The sequence below is a fragment of the Calonectris borealis genome, chromosome 1 (genome assembly GCF_964195595.1).
Source record: "Calonectris borealis chromosome 1, bCalBor7.hap1.2, whole genome shotgun sequence".
Taxonomy (NCBI): domain Eukaryota; kingdom Metazoa; phylum Chordata; class Aves; order Procellariiformes; family Procellariidae; genus Calonectris; species Calonectris borealis.
The window spans coordinates 175474344-175495248 of NC_134312.1; the positions used below are offsets into that span (position 1 = coordinate 175474344).

Consider the following 20905-nt stretch of genomic DNA (forward strand, 5'->3'; position numbering starts at 1 on the left):
TCAGTAAAACGATCCTCCAAAGCACCTGGGATTACAGTAGTTTTCACAGACCAGTTCTGCTGCTGCCAATTTCTAGCTCTCAAAGCCAAGAAACTGCAATCCCATCTGCTACAGATGTTCCTCGGAGATCTTGGAGGAGTTACAGCCCTCAAACTTCTATACCAGTCACTTACTCCTCAGTGGTTTCCTTGGGTTATCAGTGGGTCACAGATGATCAATACGTGGTTGTCACTGGGCCATATTTACTCAGCTCCCTGTATGCTGTCGTTGTAAAGGACATATTTATAAAAGGCATCAGAAGGAGTCAATTAACAAGTTTAACTGATTGCAGTAGAAAAAGCCACACCCCATGAATGAGAGGTTTTAATCCTGTCACCACTACTCTAAAAAGGCTTATTTGGAAACTTCAAAAATAAAACTCAGTTTCAAGGAAGATGTGCAGAGCACTGGATCTATAACTGGTGCTGCACTTCTACTCCAGCACCACATACTGGAGTGACTGAAGCCCTTTTTAACTGTATGAGAGCAAAAGCTTGCCGAGCTCCTTGCCCGATTCCTTCCTCTGTTCCCCAATGCCCCCCCCCCAGCATACACACACGTGTTACAGGCAGCACCCCAATGAAAGATGCTGCAAATCGTAGCAGAGAAAATAATACAAATGATCTAGGTATGACAGAGATGTCTTTATTCTGTTCAACAACTCAATTTACAATTATCCATGTTAAAGGACTCTCGTTAAAACTACTGAAATTAATTTAATGTAAACAATGACCGTTTTGTGCAACGTGTGCCAACCAATGCATTAAATACAACTAGAGAAACAGAATGGTCACATGATTTCACATGCATGATAATTTGCACAGTAGGTTTCTTCTACAAAACAGTTATACAAACATAATAAAAAATATGCACGTTTTATAAAATAAATAATTCCCATCTAATTGAAGACTATAAAACAGGACAGAAAATACCGGCAATTTATTTGGGGGGATCCTTAATTACTTCTTGCATTCACCCGTTTCCGCTGTTACTTTTCCCTTACCTTTAAGAAAATACTTACACAGGGTGCAATTAATTATGTTAGTGATTGCTTTTTTTGTTTGTGAATACTTCGAAAGCCTCTGATCATTGAACATATCATTATAAAGAATCAAAACTTTTAATTAAAAAATTAAAACCAAATCTTAACTATACATATCATGCCAAACAGTTCAGAAACAGATCATAATTTGGACTACTCTGCTTCTCATCTTCCCCCTTACATTAACATTACTACTATTTTTAGTAATCACACTTGCAAAAATAAATCCTTTGTATGGTCCAGAAATCTGAAATTCACCCTTTCAATTGATTATTGTTAAAGAGAATTATCATGAGAAACAGAAAAGATGCAAGGTCAAAAATAACTTTTAAATCTTGGACAAGTTGTGTCTTGCTTTTGAGCTACAAACCTTACAAACGAAAGCTAAGAACATTCTGAATGCCCTATTCAATAAACTCATTTTCCAGAAGTCTAAGTTCATTCTCTACTTTAACAAAATTCATTCCCTAAAAGTTACCAATTCAGTGTTATTTCCAGTTTTTAGTAGGGCACTGTTTCAAGATCATGAAATAGATGATTCAGGACGTTAGGTTCAATTACTGTCAATCAGATATGCGTAACAGAAATACTGATTAAATTGCTATGGAAGTAAAAATAATGCATGTCACGTTTGCTGGTTAGAAATCTAAAGCAATTTTTTTTATTACTATTTTTGCAATGTGAGAACTAAAACCAAATGATGTTTTATTGATGGTGTAGAAGTTTCCCTGTTTCATTAAGTATATTTTCCAGAAAGCCTTCACTGGTGAGCTATTAATGAAAATATTTCAAGAACTGTTCTATTCATACTTGCGCACAAGTCTCAGGTCTAACGCATTGCTTTCTAATGCTATGCAATTCCCTTCATGCCTCCCCTTCTGAGATTTTTAAAAAATGTTGTCAGTTGCCTTCAGATGTAGGTCTGACCGACTGTTTCAGGCTTAGTGTGCCAACAGCTACTCAACAGCCACAGTCTATCAGTTTGATACAAGCGGTTCTGCGGGTTGTGGAATGGAATAGGATGCAGAACTTCCATCCAGTATCCTGGGACTGGCCATCCTTGCTATGAAAAGAGAGAGACTGCCTCACCTGGAGCACGTACGAGACTGGACTTTTCTTTTTGATTAATCCAACAAAGTGTACTTCAGAGCTCTCCAAACACCGAAATCTCAGTATTTCCCCTATCTCTTCTTCCCCTCTTAGTCACTAGGGCTAGAAGATTACCATATGGATTCCCCCCCCCCCCCATTCACATTTATGAATTCCAGAAGGTCCTTTTAAACAAATCCAATCAAATTTAACCAAATCTGATTTGATTAGGCAAAGGGAGTTCTAGGCTTCCAGATCCTCCTCATTCCATTACTTTTGTTCATCGATGGTTTTCTTGAAAGTAGCAAGAGTTTGTTTATATTAAGATTTCTCGCAATAAGTGGCATGCAAAAATTAATTATATTTCTAAATGCTTATATTTTGGTAATTTCTGTAAGCAGACATAATAGTATCGGGAATTAAACGTAAGAGGGAAGTAAAAGTGTAATGGTTTACTTCAATAGAAGGAAGGCTGCATCATTCTCTTAATGATGTACTGAGACCAATTAACCTTATTGCACCTTCTTACATGCCTTCAAAAGGGTACCGGAGCATCAATTTGGACACATGTTCTTAAGAGGCACCGGTGGAGTCAGGTGATCAACTTCAAGATTAGTACTAATACACTACTGAAGTAACAACACTAGCATTTAATTTTAAAGTAACCAATAGTACATCTTACTTAAGTACATGGTAAAGCTAACTGACGGATATGCAGTTTTTAAAGTAAGAACTGCTTGTTTAGGGGGAAAAGATTCTCTTTTCCTATTAAGATATTTCTGTCACCTGTCGTTTTCCTTGATTTCTGTCAAACCATGGAAAAACTGATCAAAGAACTGCTAAAAGGCTTCCTCTGACATATAGCTTATTTTATTACTAAGAGAATTAAACCTTTTTTTTTTCAATTGTGGAAAAGTACATCATTTCCATAACTGGAATGGAGTTTTCATGCAGTTGTTCACAAGGAAAACTTAATTAAAAGGACTAGCCTGGTATTAAAATCAAAGCACCCATTTTTAACAGTTTGCAGTCCGCTATGAAACATACACATATTCCAGGGACCCATTTCTGGAACACTAGTTTTATTCTTTCCTCATGAAAGTCACAGCTGAGTTTCATCACTGTTACTTTAGACTGATACTGAAAGACGCTCACCCTCCTCCTGTTACCCCAGCCCTGCTCTCATCACACCCCCAGCAGTTCATTTCTGTCCAGTGGCTCTTTCTTGGTACCACCGCTAGTATTCCTGAAGCCACACAATAAATCTGATCGGGGGAAAAGCAATCCAAATCAAAACTAAGAGTCCTTTCCTTTTTCTCTCCCGCAAAGAAAAATTTCCCTCATGCCTTTAGGAGTTGTGTCTTAAAACGTAGGTGGTTTTGCAGTTACATTGGTTCCTATGCAAGTTACCCTAGGTTTGCTCAGTCTATCTAAAATATTCCTCTTGAAGCTGAAGTTATGTCCAAACTTTCAAAACAAAGCTCCTCATGGAATCTACCCTAATCACAGAAGGAACACAATTCTGAAAAAACAGTATGGTTTCTTTGTACCAAGTCTAGCTGCCTTAATTTTCGAAAGGATCACTTAAGGATACCAATAAATTTGTTAATAAGACCTGAAAAACCCTACATTATTTAAAAACTCCCTTAATATATACCAGACAATTTTTTACATTTGCATTAAAAAAGCAAAATCGTATGTATAATCCAGGTAATTGAGGTCATATATATAAAAATTTATTAGACAACACAATTTAAGGTCTCCATCAGAAAACTACATACCATTTTTGTGAAATCCCTGAACTTGATTTTCATTTTTATGTTTCCAGGCAGAAATGTTGCAAGTTGCATTTTGACCAAATACTGTACTATGTGTTTTTGCTTTTTGGAAACAGGATTGCTTCTCTGGAGATTTTACTCTCACCAACTGATTGTCCTTATGGTTTAAAATGGAACACTCCTAGGTTAATAAGGAAAAGTTAATTTTAAAACCATTTTCACAAAAATTCCCCAAAAGAAACAAGATCCAAACTTACTATCCGAAAATTTCAAGTTAATACTTTAGCCTCCCATCTCTCCCCTTCTGAAATAAAAAAGAAATGAAAGATAGTGTTTTCTCTGCACAAATCTTTGAGACATGCTGTCAGCAAGAACCTCCTTTCAGAGCACACATGCTCTGAATGAGCCAGACTGGATTCTTTCAGCCAGCAATGTCCACGATTTTTTCTCTTCATTCTCTGTGGGTTCTCTGTTGTGAGAGTTGAATGAAGTACTTAATGCCTCCACACTGAAATCCTAATCCAAAATGCAAAGTTGGGCTTAGTTAGGATCTAGCAGTTGAAAGACTAGCAGTGGGAGAAGACAGCTGCATGATGTTGGTGAGTCTCTAGGACAGGTTTGATATTAGACAATTGATTCTGATGAATACATTCACGTGTATAATCCATGTCCAACAGGGTGACTGGGGCAAGACCTCAGCGTAGATGGACATTTTTAAAAGTTAAAGATAAAAATATCCATCTATTCTTCCTGTAAGGGCACAGTTATCCTAATCTTAAATGAGCAGAGTTCAAAATTTGATGTCAATGGTCTGTAAGACACCATCAATCTGCTCTTTACCTTGGCAGAGAAGTGGCTATTGGCATGTCAGATACAGAAGTGAAGTCAGGGCTGAATGGACTTAACTTCAGAATTTTATAATCTGGTACTACTGGTCAGTACTGTCTCCCGTTCAATGACTCTAAACAATGCCAAGTAGCAGACCATGAACTATTAAGTTTATGACACTGTAAGACCGTAATTACTAAGTGAGAGGAGATGATCTTTGTGCTCTCCTCTAAAGAGACTAGCCTTGCTTCCTGTTCTCTGGAAGAAGTAGAACCCCTTCCCATCAGTCATAAGATTAAGACCTTGGGATCCTTCCTAGATATGTATTGTCTTTTGTAGTTTGTTTTGTTTTGTTTTTAAGATAGGTCATCAAAGGGCTTGTAATCAAAAGACTGTACCTAACCAGAGAGTTCCCCACCAAGTCAGCATGCCAGGTATGGCCTAGGAAACTTGAAGCTAGTTTATGAAAAGAAGTGGCGGACAATTTTCCCCCAGAAATGCACTTCTCCACAGGCACACATTTTAAAACTTGGCAATAACAAAAAAAAAAAAAAAAAGAGCAATAACAACAGAAACAAATATAAGAGACAGACATACATCACAAGCCACGAGCAGCCTCACAACTACCTTTTATGCACATACTTGTTTCCTCTGAAACTACCTTTGCCTTTGTCATAGAACACATTAATTTTATTGCCAGCTTATAATATTTGTCTTGCATTTATTCCTTGTTTTCAACATAATACTTGATGCAACATTCTCTCTATTATCACCTGACCGCCTCTCCCCTCACTCAGGCTCCCTGCAACTGAATAAAATAGGGAATGGATGCTTTAGATGGGAAGCCTATCACTTTTGTATCACAATTTAACTCCTACCTTTGTTCTAAGAAGCTGAGATTTATTCTGAAACATGTTAGTATTCACATCATTTTCTCTGCAACTGTTTTCAGCCCCCGCAGTATCCATAATGCTGCTTCCACAAGTCTGTGTATTATAACCACTGTCCACCTGAAATCAAGAAGCAAGGCTTTAAAAAGGAACTGCAATTTATCACCAATAAACCCCTCAGATTCCCGTACCTGGCATGACTTGCATTTGATTAACAGAACTTAATCCAACAAACCAACTACCACCAGTTAACAACAAAAGCAAATTGTAAACAGGTCTGTCAGAATTAGTTTGAATTAAGTTAAACGTATTGCTTTAACACAGTAACACAAAAATAATTTGTAATTGCTATGCTGATTCCACTGAGAGAGGAAAAACGGGGCGAGGGGGAAGGAATGAAAGTCACAATACCACCTGCATGCCACATCCAATAAGAGAAAATAGACAATTACTTCCAGAATGGTATACGTACTAAAAGTTAGCAGGTCGAGCTCAGTTTTACAGAGAAGCAAAAAAAGATTTTTATTTTTACCTGAATACTACTGTTGTCACAAGGAATCGCGCTGCTTTCTGCAAGAGGTGACATGCACATGCGAGAGTTTTCAATACTGAAAGTAATCCCTGTCATAAAGCTGGTCATTGGTGCATTGCTATTGCCAATTGTTTCTTTTATCCAAGTGTTTTCCTCTGACACTTCAGCTGCATCAGCCATATCTACAGTATTATTTTCCTTTGAGCCTTCTATATCCTGAAATGATGACAACCTTTGATGACAAGCTTCCGAGTGATCTGGTGCAATAGACACAGTTGCTACCACAAGATGTGTACCATGTGCAAAAGTATCACTGTCTTGCTGACGTAAGCTTATTCCATTATCCATTTCTGGGAACCGAGCTTCTGCTGGAGAGGCATTTTCCTTGTCTTCCTCATCCTCACCATGATTTTCAACTGCAATTGGTATCCTAATGACAGAAGTCTGATACTGGGCAGTTCTTCTACATGCTCCAAGCCTCATAGGAGAACAATTTTTAATCGGAGAACAACCATCTATATAAGGACTTCTTGTACTTGGGGGTGTCATTCTATTTGAGGAAGAAGGAATATCTGGAGAACGAAATGTAAATTTTCTTTGGTCTGTCCACAGAAGAAAGACAAAAAAAAAAGGGAACAAAGTTATTCTATTAGATGATGGAGTTAACGACATCATTCTCAAAACCCAAAGTCCTTGGAATAATTATAGCCAACCACATAGTATTTCACTCAGTACTGCCTCCCAGCTCCAAGGGGGAGTTTAAACTGCATTTAAACTATCATGGTAAAGGCAAGTTTTTATCCCATTTTTACCACCAAATTTGTTTCCTATGACATAGTTTGTTGTATCAGAGGCCTTGCATTTTCAAATGGCAATACCACACACTGTTCACAGGAAAAATGTGCGAAGGCTGGTTCTGTGGCCTTCTTCCGAAAAAAAAAACAAAAAAATATAATGACACATATTCTATAGGCATTTAAAAAAATTTGGGCTAGCAATAAAATTTTCAAGAAAATCAAACCTATGCAGTCTCCATATATAACGGTGTTGAAATACCACAAGGCTTATCAGAGCAAAGTCACATACGAACATGGCGTTATGTCTTTCCAGGAAATGGACGAGACACAAAATACTGACATTTTCTAGAGTAACAAGGACACAAAATGTTGATGATTTCTTCACTAGTCAGTTTCATTTCAAATAATCTTGATGATCTTGACATGATTTGAAAACTCAAGCTAAACATTCTTTGTCCAATTAAAATGCTTCAGGTTGGGCCAAATCGGAATTGTGACCTGACTTATGGCTTTGAACCCCCTCCTCATACTAGATTAATCCTTTAAGTTTTCTTCATTCCTACTAGGTCTCAATTCCTTCTTCTAAAACATTTTCCCTAGTTGATTTTTTGCAAGCAGATACACTTCACTGTTTCACATCATTAAGATATTTCACTGCTGAACAATAAATGTGTCAATATAGGAGGAGACTGCTGGTCTGCCAAGCACCGTAACTTGTCTCCGAACAGAAAAAAGTTCCAGTAAGAATGCAGCAGTTTTTATAATCAAAATATATAAATCAAGAAAGAATAATACATATACAATTAAACCATACCTGACAGTGGCGTCTTTCTTATGTGAAAAGCAATTGGTGAAAAAGTAGGAGAACCATTATGTGCAGGAGAGCCCTCTGGAAATGTGGGACTGGTTATACTTCCAAGACTATAAGCCCTTGTTCCTCCCTGAATAGGACTTGAGGAAAACTGACCCTTCAGTTAAAAAACAAAAAGAAAAAAAAAAGAAAGGAAAAAAAGCATATTTTCATAATGTAAACTTTGATTAATATGTATATATAAAAAGTGTTCTAATTAAAAAGCTTAATATGGCAGCACTGGGGAAAACTAATCCTGTACAACTGTACAATGACAATCTCTGTCATTAGTTTAGCTGAAATATTCCAGTTGCAACTCTTCACTTGGACTTTATGCTTCCACATAGGAAAAGAGCAATGGACTCAAACTGTCACATAATACCAACCAGGACTATAATATCCGTTATATTTAAGAACTGTGATAAGCCTAAATAGGGAATTAATGCTATCTGTGTATATAGTCATATATACATTACTCATAACAATGCAGAAGAAAGCCAGCCACTATTTATATTTTGATGGAATCCATATTATCTGAATTATTTAACTCCGAAGCAGACACAATACTTTTCCTGAAGAAAAAAGAATAGTGGTTGTGATCTTGCTCAAGAGTATGGTACAAAAAGAAAAGTCACTTCTAGCAGTATAATTATGTTGTAGGAATTCTTTACTAGGTTACCATAGTGAGGACTTCTTTTTTTTTTAAGCCACACTCTTGCTGGGGTACCTTTTTTCCTTAGGCACTTCAGCTGCCAAACATATGAAACCATACCACCTAAACCAGTTTAGCTGTGCTATGTCCACCTGGGAATAAGATTCATCTGGCTTAATTTAAAAAACAGACATTATGTTCTGTGTTCTAATAAATGTCTATTCATCTCAAATCTCTGGTCAATGGAAAAGAAAAAAAGCATATTTAGCACTGTATTCAAAGATCCACAAGTCATTTCTTCCACCATAAATGAGTTTATGAGCTATAAGGAAAATAATCCTATCACCTGTTCATATCAACAAGTATTTTACATAGCAGTTCATGGATTTAAACAGGCCTTTTTTTGTATACATGTCATGAAAAAATTGGTTTCAACATGCTTTCAGCAAGTCTTGCACATGTATCAATTCCTACTTCCTTTTCATAACATAAAATTAAAGCATAATTCCTTCTATACAAAAGAATAGCAGCACAGCATAATTTGATATAATAAAAAGTCAATATATTCTTTCAAGACTTTTTTTGTTCACATAAATTTTTTCTGAAATTAGAATTTGAAAAAAAAAAACCACAAAACCCAAAACAACAAACACCTTTGGTCTAATACCTACTCTCTCATAAAGTAGTTGTAACTTATTAAAAACATGGTTGTTCATCTTGTGAAGTCTGTTAGAACACAGAATCGGTACAGCCCGCTCTAAGAACTACTCTTGTGTCAGCTACGTCACACACCATCCAGCCCCCAAAACAGGCTACTTACTGAACCAGATGTTTCCAGAGGGCTTCTGCACCGGACTGGAGATATGTCAATTGAACAAAGCACTCCAAGTGGCTGACTACCGCATGGACTATGCAGAGACGGGGACAAACACTCAGATACACTTCCATTTTCTTCTAAAAACAGCTTTCTTCTGAGTGATGAAGAGCTCAGATTTTCCTGAGACTGATCTGCAAATTCATCAGTTCTAAAATATTCACCTAGAAACGTGGAAGAGAAGTCGTTTCCAATAAGAATGCAAGAAAAAAAAAATATCTTCCACTACAGAGACATATATAACTAAATTAAAACATTTAATCTAATTTACCAATACAGCAAGGAATTAATCTAATTTAGGCACCTATCTCAAAGGATCACTTTTTGTTATCATTACAAAAAGTCCACTTTGTCTACCGAGGTTCCACTTCTGCCTATCATCCTTTAATACTAACATCTGCATTTAAAAAAAACCACATAAATATTGGCTAGCATCTATTTACTGGCCTTTTCCCAAAATTGTATTCTTCTTCACATTTGAGTTGTGAAAAAGGGGTTATTATACTACCCAAGCAAAACTAGACCTTTTTTCAGGTCTCACATATGCTTTGATGGTCATCATAACACATCCAAAGGCAAACTAGATTGAACTCGAAGAAAGTCAAAGCAGTTAGCAGTTTACAGTAGAAGAACATACAGATGTTAACAAAGACCCATTAAAATATGCCGAGACCAGATTATTTTAATTTTTTGCTCTTGCTCCATTCTAATTGGATATTTCTTGTAGAAGAAATTTTTCATGAATTCACAAACTATGCATTGATGGAAGCATTTGTTAAGATGAAACACAAAAGCAATAAACATGGTTCTGTTTTTCTGTTTTAATTTTGACGACCCACAATCAGCGTTGTGAACTTCAATACTGGGATAGGAGCATGCAACCAAAAACCTCTGAGCTGGCTATACCCACTATTCCCATATATGAGCTGTAACAACAGGCCTTTCCAGCCCCCTTGTCTGAGAAGCTGGCAGCAATCGCTTGATATAGCGGTTATAATCAGACAGTTAATTTGGACTCCTGTCTCCCCACTTAGCGGTCACAGCTTTTTTGCCACCACACAACTTCTAGTCACCACCATGGCTTCGGTTAAATTAAAGGCACAGAATTATAGCATAGCTTTGCTCAAGGCAAGGTTGGGCTATGAGCCTCATGGCCAGCAATCTCCAAGTCAAACAGCTCTGCTAAGTTAAATAACTGCTCTATTTGAGGGAGGCAGAAGCGTCTTCTGCCAACTACCTTTTATGCATTCAGAATTGTTAATCAATTTCCAATTGTTCTTCATATCCCTCCTCTTTTATCTTTATGTCTACATTCAAATCATATCACTTAAGTCAGATGTCCCATGCAACACGCAATAACTGTCTATTTAGAACACATACTTAAAACTTTCATTCATATATTAGGTTTTCAATATTTCATAAGACAAAAAAAAGCAAACAACACAAAAACAAGTTTTCTATTTAGATATTCATAATTAAATTTAGGTATTACATGACATACCTAGTATTTTCTCTAAATTAAAATCCACTGGCAAAGAGAGTACTGTCTGACAAGCAGCTGCAATGAATAAAACCAACAAAATTAGCTTGCAGGGACTTTTTACTAAAACTATAGAAACAAAAATTCACTTTCAAATTGCGTTGCAATTGAGCTATTTAAGTTACAGTTGCAATAAGGAAAAGTGTTAATTAAAGCTAGGATTCTGATTTGACAACACTATATGCAGCACACTCGGGCCTAGAGATAAAAGAACAAGGGTTACAACATAAAAGCCTCTAGAGAGACATTCTTAACTGAGGAGAGAGATCTCTGAAGAAAGGAAGGATTCAAAAGGAAATGGGAGAAAGATCATCAAAACACCCTGGGGAAAAACACGGCCTATTTATCTAAAATGAAATCGTTTAAAAGATGTCTTAAGATTTCTGCTATTTATTTGGCAGAGAAAATAATCAAGATTCTCTAACCCAAAATGATCCAATACATTAAAGGTTTCTTGAAACTGTAATTTACCCATAAACCTGAGGCTTATATTCACTTTTTAATTCAGAAAAAGTGCATACATTGAGTTGGAAAAAATGCACTGTATGGTCTACAGAAGACTTCAGTTTTTACTTCTGAAAAAGTATGAAAGAGTATAATAGAATTAAATTACTACGAGAAGTGGACATTAAAATTAATAGTACGATACAGTTCAAGAAAAATTATTTCTACAGGAATATTAATAAAAAAACATTCCTTTTTGAAATTAAATAGCCATTAAAAAATGGGTTATTTTGCTTCAGAGGAAGCCTGTAATTTCACACATTGCCTTTTACCCACCATTGCTTTTCCCAGGCTGCAAAGTTAGCTGTCTTCCAATTGGAGAAATGGTATTTAGATCTATGGCTGCAAAACATATAAGAACTTAAATTTACGCATGCATTGCACATAGAGTTTTGAAATCTAGCAGCAGTAAGGTTAGAATATTTAATACAACTAAACAAAATTTTTGCATTAAAGTTTGGAAGAGATTAGAAAGGTGTACTGAAGAAAGGTTACCATTATAGCTGATTAAGAGAATTTCAGCACCTTTCTATTCAAAAAAAGCTTAGTGAAGTAGCATCAACTTTGCCCAGATCTTTGTCTCCTGCAGCCTCCTCTACATTACAGAGATCTAAACCAAACTCACTTTATGCTTAGCCAAACTGGCTGTGTTCAAGTAAAACACATTTCCAGAAAACCACGCAGTCTGACTTGAAGACAAAGATGGAGAATCTAACACTCGAATCTTTTTACGCAGCTAAGGAACACATTAGACCATTTTCTTTCACCACTCACTTTCCCAGGTCTAGGATCGTGGCTCTGCCCAAGTGACAATATTACAATTGACAATTAAAAATACACTATCAACAAGCTGCATCTCCTTGATAAAATATTTTAACAGTTTAGCTTCTTCCAAATCTTGCAAAAATCCCCAAACACTTACTTAAGAATTTCCTACCAAACAATACTGAATGCAAACAACACTTTATAGCTGACGTTTGTCCAACTTGTAATCCATTTACTATGTATTCTGTTGGTTATAAACTTTAATAACAGCAGCATTAATAATAAAATCTAATAATGGTGTAAATGAAATAGATTTAGAAAACCCGCAACTCTACAGTGACAGTCATCTAGCAGGACATAGGAATTTACATAGCAAGTAAGGGTCAAAAAATATGAAACTCATTTCCCGTGTATTTGTAAAGGCAGGAAAGCAGTCAGACTAAGTCAGACGTGCAGACATTGGAAGAGAAGTGTGAAGCAGAAGACTTGGCTATTACCAGTATTGATGCAGCAAAGTCGTGTGTGTAAATTAAACTGGTTGAAGACAGGTGATGAAAGGAAAAAGATTTAATAACAGGAAACAAAATAACAAAAATGGAAAATTATGTAAGATTCTGGATTAATATATTATTTTTAAACAGAGAAAGCACTTGGAGAGAACAATCAGTTGTGCCATCTTTTCTCATTGGTTCTTAAAATTTAAATTGAGGTTGAAAAAAAGGATGCTTGATAATTTCTCCAAAAACTAGATAATTTTGGGTGGACACAGAAAAGCAACTTACATTTAGTTGAATTAAACTGAGAAACTTGCTTGCCTTCATGTTCAGTCCAAGGAGAAGGAACTATCAGTCTTTTTGTAAAAAACTAGAGTAGAATAGAAAGAAACCATCTAAGCATTTTTAAAAATTGGAGACTCTCAAATTTAGATTAGTACCCTGAAGAAGAAAAATTTAAGTCATACCTTTTGCTACTCACAGATCTATATTTTAAGAATTTTTACCCTTCCTTCCCCCAAACCTATGAAAATAGCTATCCCTTATATCCAAAACATATTTCATTATTTCAGGCCCAGAGGGGCTGAAAAAACAATGTGATTTGAAGAAGACCCCCGAGTTCTTTATGACATGTACCACCTCAGATCTTTCAAGTCTTCAGAGTGAAAATTGTACAAAAGTTTCATTTAACATTACTCATTTGAAAATTTGAGTTGTCTTTACCATACTTATTGCACAGTAGTTCAACGTAATTCTTTTCAAATTTTCAGTTTGTTAAATTGTTGTATTTTAACAATTGAGCTACTTCACAGAAGTGCTTAGAGACACTGCAGTAATAGTAAAAGTGGACAACCAAGGCTTTTTGGTTAGCAGTGAAACATTTATGAGTACTGGCACTTCAGACTTTTTCTTTGAACCAGAAACTGTATCTGCTGTCACAGTTGCACTCTAGAACACCCTGATGCTGAGATGAACACTATTGCACAGCTTCAAGAAATACAAGGCAAATCCTGTTCTCACAATAAAAGCAAGACTCAAAGCAAATGAAAAAACTCAGCTTAAAACACCCAACTATTAAAGACGTAATTTTTATCAAAGACATGGTTTCAAGCTGTTCAGCTGCATAATCCATTATCTTATGCCTCACAAAGAAGAAAATCCTTTTTAATGCAGATTTAGAACAACAGTGTATCTTAGCTGCACATCAACTACATCACACCTTTATGGAACCATAAAACATATTTTTTGTTTATAGGTAGAGAAACTGGTAACAGCATGATACAATATAAAGATCAATAACACTAAGAGAAGACTTGCCTATCAGAGCCATATTTTATTTTTTTCAATTGAAATTGAAATAATATTGAAGATTTCTATAGTGAAGATTTGAAACACTTTACTTTTCCTTCTCTGCTTGACAAATGGATAGTAAAAAATAAAATGAAAAATGGATGTAAAGAATGACAAGCTACCAGAAGAAAGTCTTGCCTCCAAGTAAGCAGACCTTGGAAGAAACAAAAAATCACCAAGGTTCTGCTTATTTTTAAAAAGGCAATAAAAGAAACTAAGCTACCTAACACAGTTACTTTTAAACGCAAAATACTCAATCATCATTTTTAACCTTAAATTAACTATTTATAAGAGTTATTGTACAGCTACATTCCCACTAGCCAAGCAACATGAAAGAAACAAGATCTGCTGTTTTGACCTACAGGTATGTGAAAGAAGATGGGAAGAAAAAGACCATGTAGATTCCAACTGCAACCGCAACGGATGAGGACACAAAATTACTTTCTTACTGACCAGTAAAATATAATTGGCTTCTGGGTTTTGAAATCCTATAATAGACGTGGATCTTTTCTGTAGCTATGTAACTAAAACAAATCAATATTTGATAGCATAGAAAGTTTTATTACCTCCTCAATGGCTTTTTGCCTTCTGTCTTCTGTCTCCTTGTCAAGTCTAAGTAACAAATGAAAAACAACTCAATTATCAAAGCCATCACATAATTGGAAAAAAACAGTAAAGTCCATCCATGTAATCTTTTACAGATGCTTAAGAGAAACATTATAAATGAAATTGCACTAAACCCTAAATCTTATGATAAACTGTAATAACATTACTGTTATTTGCAATAATCTCATAGTAGAAATTTAGAAATATAAATGCACTTTTCAGTTACTTCAATTCATTTGAAAAAGATCTGTGCCATTTATAAGTACATATTTGCAAATCTTCTATTTACTCCTTGTATCAGCAAGTATTTTTATCTGGACAAAAACTCAGTCATACCTGATCTTCCAAAATAATCCATTTAGTTATGTTGAACTTGTCATATGACTAGATTTTACTATTAAAGTTGCCACGAGATTAGGTTTATAAAGAATCTCACTACAAAATCAAGCAGAATAAAAAACTAAGCTGTAAGGAACAAAAGGGCACAGAAGATACTTGTGGAATGTTTGTATACTCAAATTCCTGACACAGCCCACTTTCCCAGCACAGAGTTCCCCCTTTCAAATAGCTAGTCTGCCATATTTTCTTCACTTCAGGATACAATATCATACTTCAGTTTGAATCAATTAACACATTCGCTTATGCAGCTTTTAACCTAGTTTTTTAAAAAAACACTGTAGTTACTTCAGCCATCTTCAATTGATGTGTGAGATTCTACATTTATACTTCCTTTAACAGTCACCTTCAAGTCTCACTTTCAGTTACTGCTACGTAATTTATAAGCTTAAAAAAGATTTACAATGAACATTTATCATCATCTTAGTTGAATCACATAATACTTTCATACACAGTTAGTATACCTGAATTACCCTTCAATAATTTTAGAAATCAGTCAGGTAACAGACATTATTAGCTACACAAATACATGTAGATGTTCTTAATACATACATAAATCCCTCACAGCCCTCTTTCTTTGATGCTAATCAGACTTTGAATAGATCTGCAATACTTGGACATGCCATCTTCAACTATGTCTGCCTAGATGATGCTAAAGTGACAGTTCTATTTACAAGCCCGATTCTAAAGGAGAAACAGGGGAACTGGGAAAACAGCTCCCACTAGAAGTGCAGAAGAGGTTTTTTCTATAGTGTATAATTCCAGGAAAATGACAAAGTGAAAACGTCATATGTATTTAACCAGAATAAAAATAAGCCAGTCCTGTATGCAACTTCAAGCAACAGAGCACTTGCAACTGTGATACACAGTATGCAAGATGCAGTACAGATTTTTTTTAATACTTAACATATAATAGCACAGCACACAATTTAGAAACATTCAATTTCTACCAGTAGAAATAAAAAAGGAAGAGAAAAGTTTGTGGACAAGACTGTGTCGCTGTCTTTCACTAACACAGTCTGCCAGAAAAAAAGTTCTCCTAATCATTTTATAAGCAGTGCAATAAACGCACAGCACATAGATGATGCCCAGTTTATGGAAACAGTAATACTGCACAAAATCAAATCTACATGTGATACACACAGACTTTGCAAAGTGCTCATGAGCTTTTACACTGTGCTGCTACCCAGACTGTCTTCACTACATAATGGAGAATTAACAGTTTGAAATATTTATACACCAGATTTATTACGCTTGTGGTTCTTTGCAACTAATTGAGAAAATGACTTGTTAACAAGCATTATTAAAATGGAGTATATAGTTTGTGTAACATTATGCATGGACTTCAAAAACTCAATTCTTTTATCAGGAACTTTTAATGTCAAGAGCTCTATTTATGACTCTTTAGTTTCCATAAAGCAGTTTTTATGAAATGTAAATTAAAATCAGTTGCCATACAAAATCTTACACACACGCACATATATATACACACACGTATATGGATTTAACATTTAACCATGTACAGTTTGCAGCCACCAGAAATAACCACCTCAGTCTGTACTACACTGAAACATGCACGCATGGACACAGCAAAGCTACACACAAACTAGCCTTTTTCTAGTCATATCAGATGATTTTAAAGAAAATAAAATCACAGTGGGTATGAAACAGTGGGACAGACTGAAAACAGCCACTGAGACAAAGCATCTTTCTATCTACAGGCCATGCCACTAATCATCATTAGAATTGTCACCTGAGCCATCTAAATTAAAGCTAGTTGGCATGCGTCCTAATAGGCTTCCAGAAACAATGTAAACAACTCCCTAAAAATGTAAGGCTTAAGGCTTTATAACATATAAAAAGTATTACAAGTCTGAAACATACTGACTGCTAGAGGAAGGCCAGGAAACAAACAGATGTTAAGAAAAATATTGACAGTAAGACATGGTGATTCACAGATACAGCTGAGGACAGTTATATTCCTTCGACATCTCTACTGTAGCAAGAAATCCATATTCCTTCTTATACCTCTTCCTGTTCAAAAAGAGATGTACGTTCAGTCAGACACTAAGAACAATAGGTCTAATTCACAGTATTTTTTACAATGAGGGTGGTGAAACACTGGAACAGGTTGCCCAGAGAGGTGGTAGATGCCCCATCCCTGGAAACATTCAAGGTCAGGTTGGTCGGGGCTCTGAGCAACCTGATCGAGTTGAAGATGTCCCTGCTCATGGCAGGGGGGTTGGACTAGATGACCTTTAAAGGTCCCTTCCAACCCAAACTATTCCATAATTCTATGACTATTCAGAGGACTCTTGCCCTAAACAGCCCTCCGTCTGTGTTTCATTTCATTAACAGGACTTGAAAGTCCTATAGGCATAAACAGGATGAAGAATTGTTTTATTATTCTATTACTGCCTTGCTTCATGCCATGACGTGCAATTCTCTGTGCAAGTTCGTATCTGAGAAACGTATGGGAGTCTCTACATGATTCACCATTGTGGCCTTCCCTTGACTACTTTCACTAGGCATGTTGTTCTGTACCATTAGTGTGTAAGACTACCCCTCAAGATTAGCGGTGAATACTAAGCCTGTTTTACTTACTCATTTGTCTTCCCCATGGAAGTTATTTTCAGGGAAAGGAAAAAGTTGAGATCAAGATCCCCAAATTATTTCAAGTAACTAGCAATCTCCTCCTCAAAGATGGCAAGCTTATTGGTCTTCCCTCCTTCACATTAAGTCCAATCTATACCTTTCAAAAAGGGTACTGGCTTACCTAGCTAGCTTTCCCAACTCTACCCTTCTGCAGGAGTCCCAAAGACCAAAGAAGCCTACACTTCATAGGTCTCAGCATGGAACACTCTCAGAAGATAAATTGTGTTGTGACAAGGAGCAGGAGAAGTAGCCTGGTAACAATCACTGGCAAGACATTTTCTTGCTTCCGTTGACTGCTTTTATCTGGCTGTCTTCCAAACTGCAGAGTGGATCAGCAGTTCTTAACATTAAAAAAAGAGTGACACAGAGGCAGCCTCATCTAAATATTATATCCACATCAGGGACACATAAAAATCTATGTTAGAAGATTTGAATTAAAAGTCTTTAATGCTGTGTTGAAATGTCAATAAAGCAGAAGAACAGTGTTCTAAGCTAAGTTAACTGTATAAAAACAGATGGTAAGTTACCTAGCATGACTCAAATACATTGCTTGGCGTCGAACATCCTCCGAGTCAATTTCCACAGGATTTATTAGAGCAAGCTGATCAATAGACCATCTAAATTTTCCTGGTGTCTAAAAAAAGAAATGAACATCTTAATGCTTGCTAGTCTAAAAAGATAAAAATAAAACCACAGGACAAATCTCAATGGAACAACACAATCATAACTTCCATATAGTTTCTGTCAAAGACAATCAAAAGAGTTTCTATTTAAATGATCTATTTTAAAAAAAAATGAGTAAGTCAATCGGGCTTCTTTATCCTGGTAGTTGTATTACAATGATTTACAAGATAATATAAAGTGGAAGGTTTTAGCTAATATTTACAAACTGAGGTGTCAATTTTTTCTCTATTTCTGAGGACAGATCTACTAAAGATACAGAACTTGGGATAAAATTTAGTTACTTCTAGATTGCCACAATCAAAATTGCGGTTCCATGAAAACCCAGTGACCGAACCTAACTCAAGTCATCCAAATAATAGAGCAGCCTTCCTTTCACTTCACATTTCCAAAAAGACTTCAGAGTTGCAACCCTGCAAAGTCTCCCTCCTAATGCCATGCATAGTGCACAACAAAACCCAATTCAGAAATAAGGCAGCTTCACCCCTTTATTTAACACTTAATCACAAAATGCTGTTCAAATATGTTTGAAAAATGATCTACCAAGCAAGTCTTTTTAGTTTCATTAGCATAGCATCATCTCTACTGCTTATCAGAAAATAATTCCAACTGCAAACCAGAATGTAATTTGCAACTAAAAAATGTTATATATACACAATATTATTAACTTGATTCTGTGAATATGCAAAGAGCTCATAATAGAAGTGCAATTAAGTTTTACTTGCATCCAGCCTGCTTAGCATGTAAGTAGGAACTGGGTTTTTTCCACTTTAAGTGGGACAAGAGCACCATATCCAACAACTGTCCTTTATCTACTTTCAGCTGGTTTTGGCACTTAGCAGGTATATGCTAATCTACTGATACATCTAATATCTAAAGGAAAAAAAAAAACAGGGAAGTAGGAAGATTAAGTGACAATGTTAGTGTGAAAAGCAGCATACTCCTGTAATCAGAAGAAACACCAAATGCCACCAAAATTCTTTGGCTTAGTGTATACATTAAAGTATGCTAAATAAAATACAGTTTTAAAAGCATTTCAAAATATTAGCACTACCTCTGTATAGTTACACAACTAAAGACTAGATCTTACAGATGAGGATTTTGTTGATTTAAAGACTGAAGGACTGGAGACAATCTGTTCCTGAAGAGTATAATAATCACTGGGACTTTCAAAAGGATTCAGGACTGTGACTCGTCCTGGAGTTTCTGGTGTTATCTGCATTTTAGCTTCTTTTGTATCACCCATAACACTAAGCTATACCTGGAAAAAAGAGAGAGAGAGAGAGAGGAAAAATGAAGAGGGGAAAAAAAAGGAAATTATAATTTTTACTTTTTAGGGTCATTCTGAAGGTTTTGGGAAGAGACGATCAATCATTTTTAAGGAGCCAGAACCATTTAAAGGACTAACAAAAACGAAGTTAGCTTTGGCTTGGACCTACTGACATGTGAAGCTGATAAATAAGGCTGATATGAAGAACAACTAAAAATAAATAGAACCTATGAAAACAAGACAAAAAAGGACACTGAAAAGGCGATTTAAAAAAAAAAAAAGGCAACCAACAACAACAAAAAAAAGCCACCAGAAGAAACAACGACGATGAAGCCAAATATATTCCTGGAGGGCAGCCCACGTACCAAACGCTGGCACTCAAGAGCTTCAGAAATAAAGAGGTGTTACTGGGCCGTGGGCAGCACAGGGACGACCTCCCCGGGTGCCCCTCAGCGCCAGCCAGCCCTGCGCTACCCACAAGCTAAGCAGCAAGCATAGAAGGAAACGGAGCCACCCCCACAACGCCCAGCGAGGGCTGCCGGCAAGCCTGCCGTCGCCGACACCGGACCACCCCAGAAGCTTCTGGTTGCAGGCAGCGGACCCCGGGCGGCGGGAAGCAGCCCTGCCGGCCGCAGGGGGGACACCCGGTGCTGCCCGTACGGCCCGGAGAGCCGCGGAGACAATAACGCCCTCAGAAAGGTCCCGCTTCGCTCGGGCGCTAAAACAGCCCCCCTCCGCCGGGCCGGGCCGAGCCCAGCGCCAGCCCCCGAGGTGCTCCGGGAGGCGCCACCACTCCCTCCCGCAACGGAAGGGGGGAGAAGGGCCGGCGGGTCCGCTGGCCCCTGCCTGGCCGTGCCCCCCGCGGCAAAGGGGACGGGAGCCCCGGGGAGATGCCCCGCTCGGCCCGCCCGGAGGGCAGCCCCCTTCTCCCTCTTCCCCCCAGGACGGCGTCACTGAGCCTCGCCCCGAGCCACTCTCCTCAGCCCCCAGCGGCTGATGCGAGGCCGAGGCCCGCGCAGCAGCTACCTGCCGCCGTTACCGGGACGCCGCTGCGCCCGCTCATGCTCGCCCAGATCACAGCTCCCGCCTGCGCCGCGCCGGGCGGCTCTTTAACTAGCCCCGCCTCCTCCCGGGCTCTGCCCAATCACGACGCGCAATCTCCGCTGCCAGGCCAATGGCAGGGCACCCCAGCTCTCGAACGGGCCAATCGCCGGGGGAGCCGCTACACAAATTCGAAAGAAATCCCACCCCTTTCCTTCCTGCTGTTAAGAGA

General features: G+C 37.3%; 1 protein-coding gene across 3 annotated transcripts; it reads right to left on the reverse strand.

Moving 5' to 3' along the window:
- Positions 1-670: 670 nt before the first annotated feature.
- Positions 671-20718, reverse strand: BORA (BORA aurora kinase A activator). 3 transcript variants are annotated; one of them, XM_075139120.1, is made up of 12 exons: positions 20659-20718; positions 19453-19623; positions 18209-18315; positions 14591-14636; positions 12963-13044; positions 11692-11757; positions 10873-10929; positions 9318-9535; positions 7810-7963; positions 6199-6800; positions 5655-5786; positions 671-4129 (listed from the first exon to the last, which is right to left on the reverse strand). In XM_075139120.1, the coding sequence occupies exons 2-12, from the start codon at positions 19606-19608 to the stop codon at positions 3944-3946; spliced, it is 1806 nt and encodes a 601-aa protein (XP_074995221.1). In that variant the 5' UTR covers positions 19609-19623; positions 20659-20718; the 3' UTR covers positions 671-3943. The 3 variants fall into 3 exon arrangements, with proteins under 3 accessions (XP_074995221.1, XP_074995222.1, XP_074995219.1); XM_075139121.1 differs by lacking the exon at positions 20659-20718 and adding an exon at positions 19998-20536; XM_075139118.1 differs by lacking the exon at positions 20659-20718 and having other exon boundaries at positions 19453-20536.
- Positions 20719-20905: the final 187 nt, after the last annotated feature.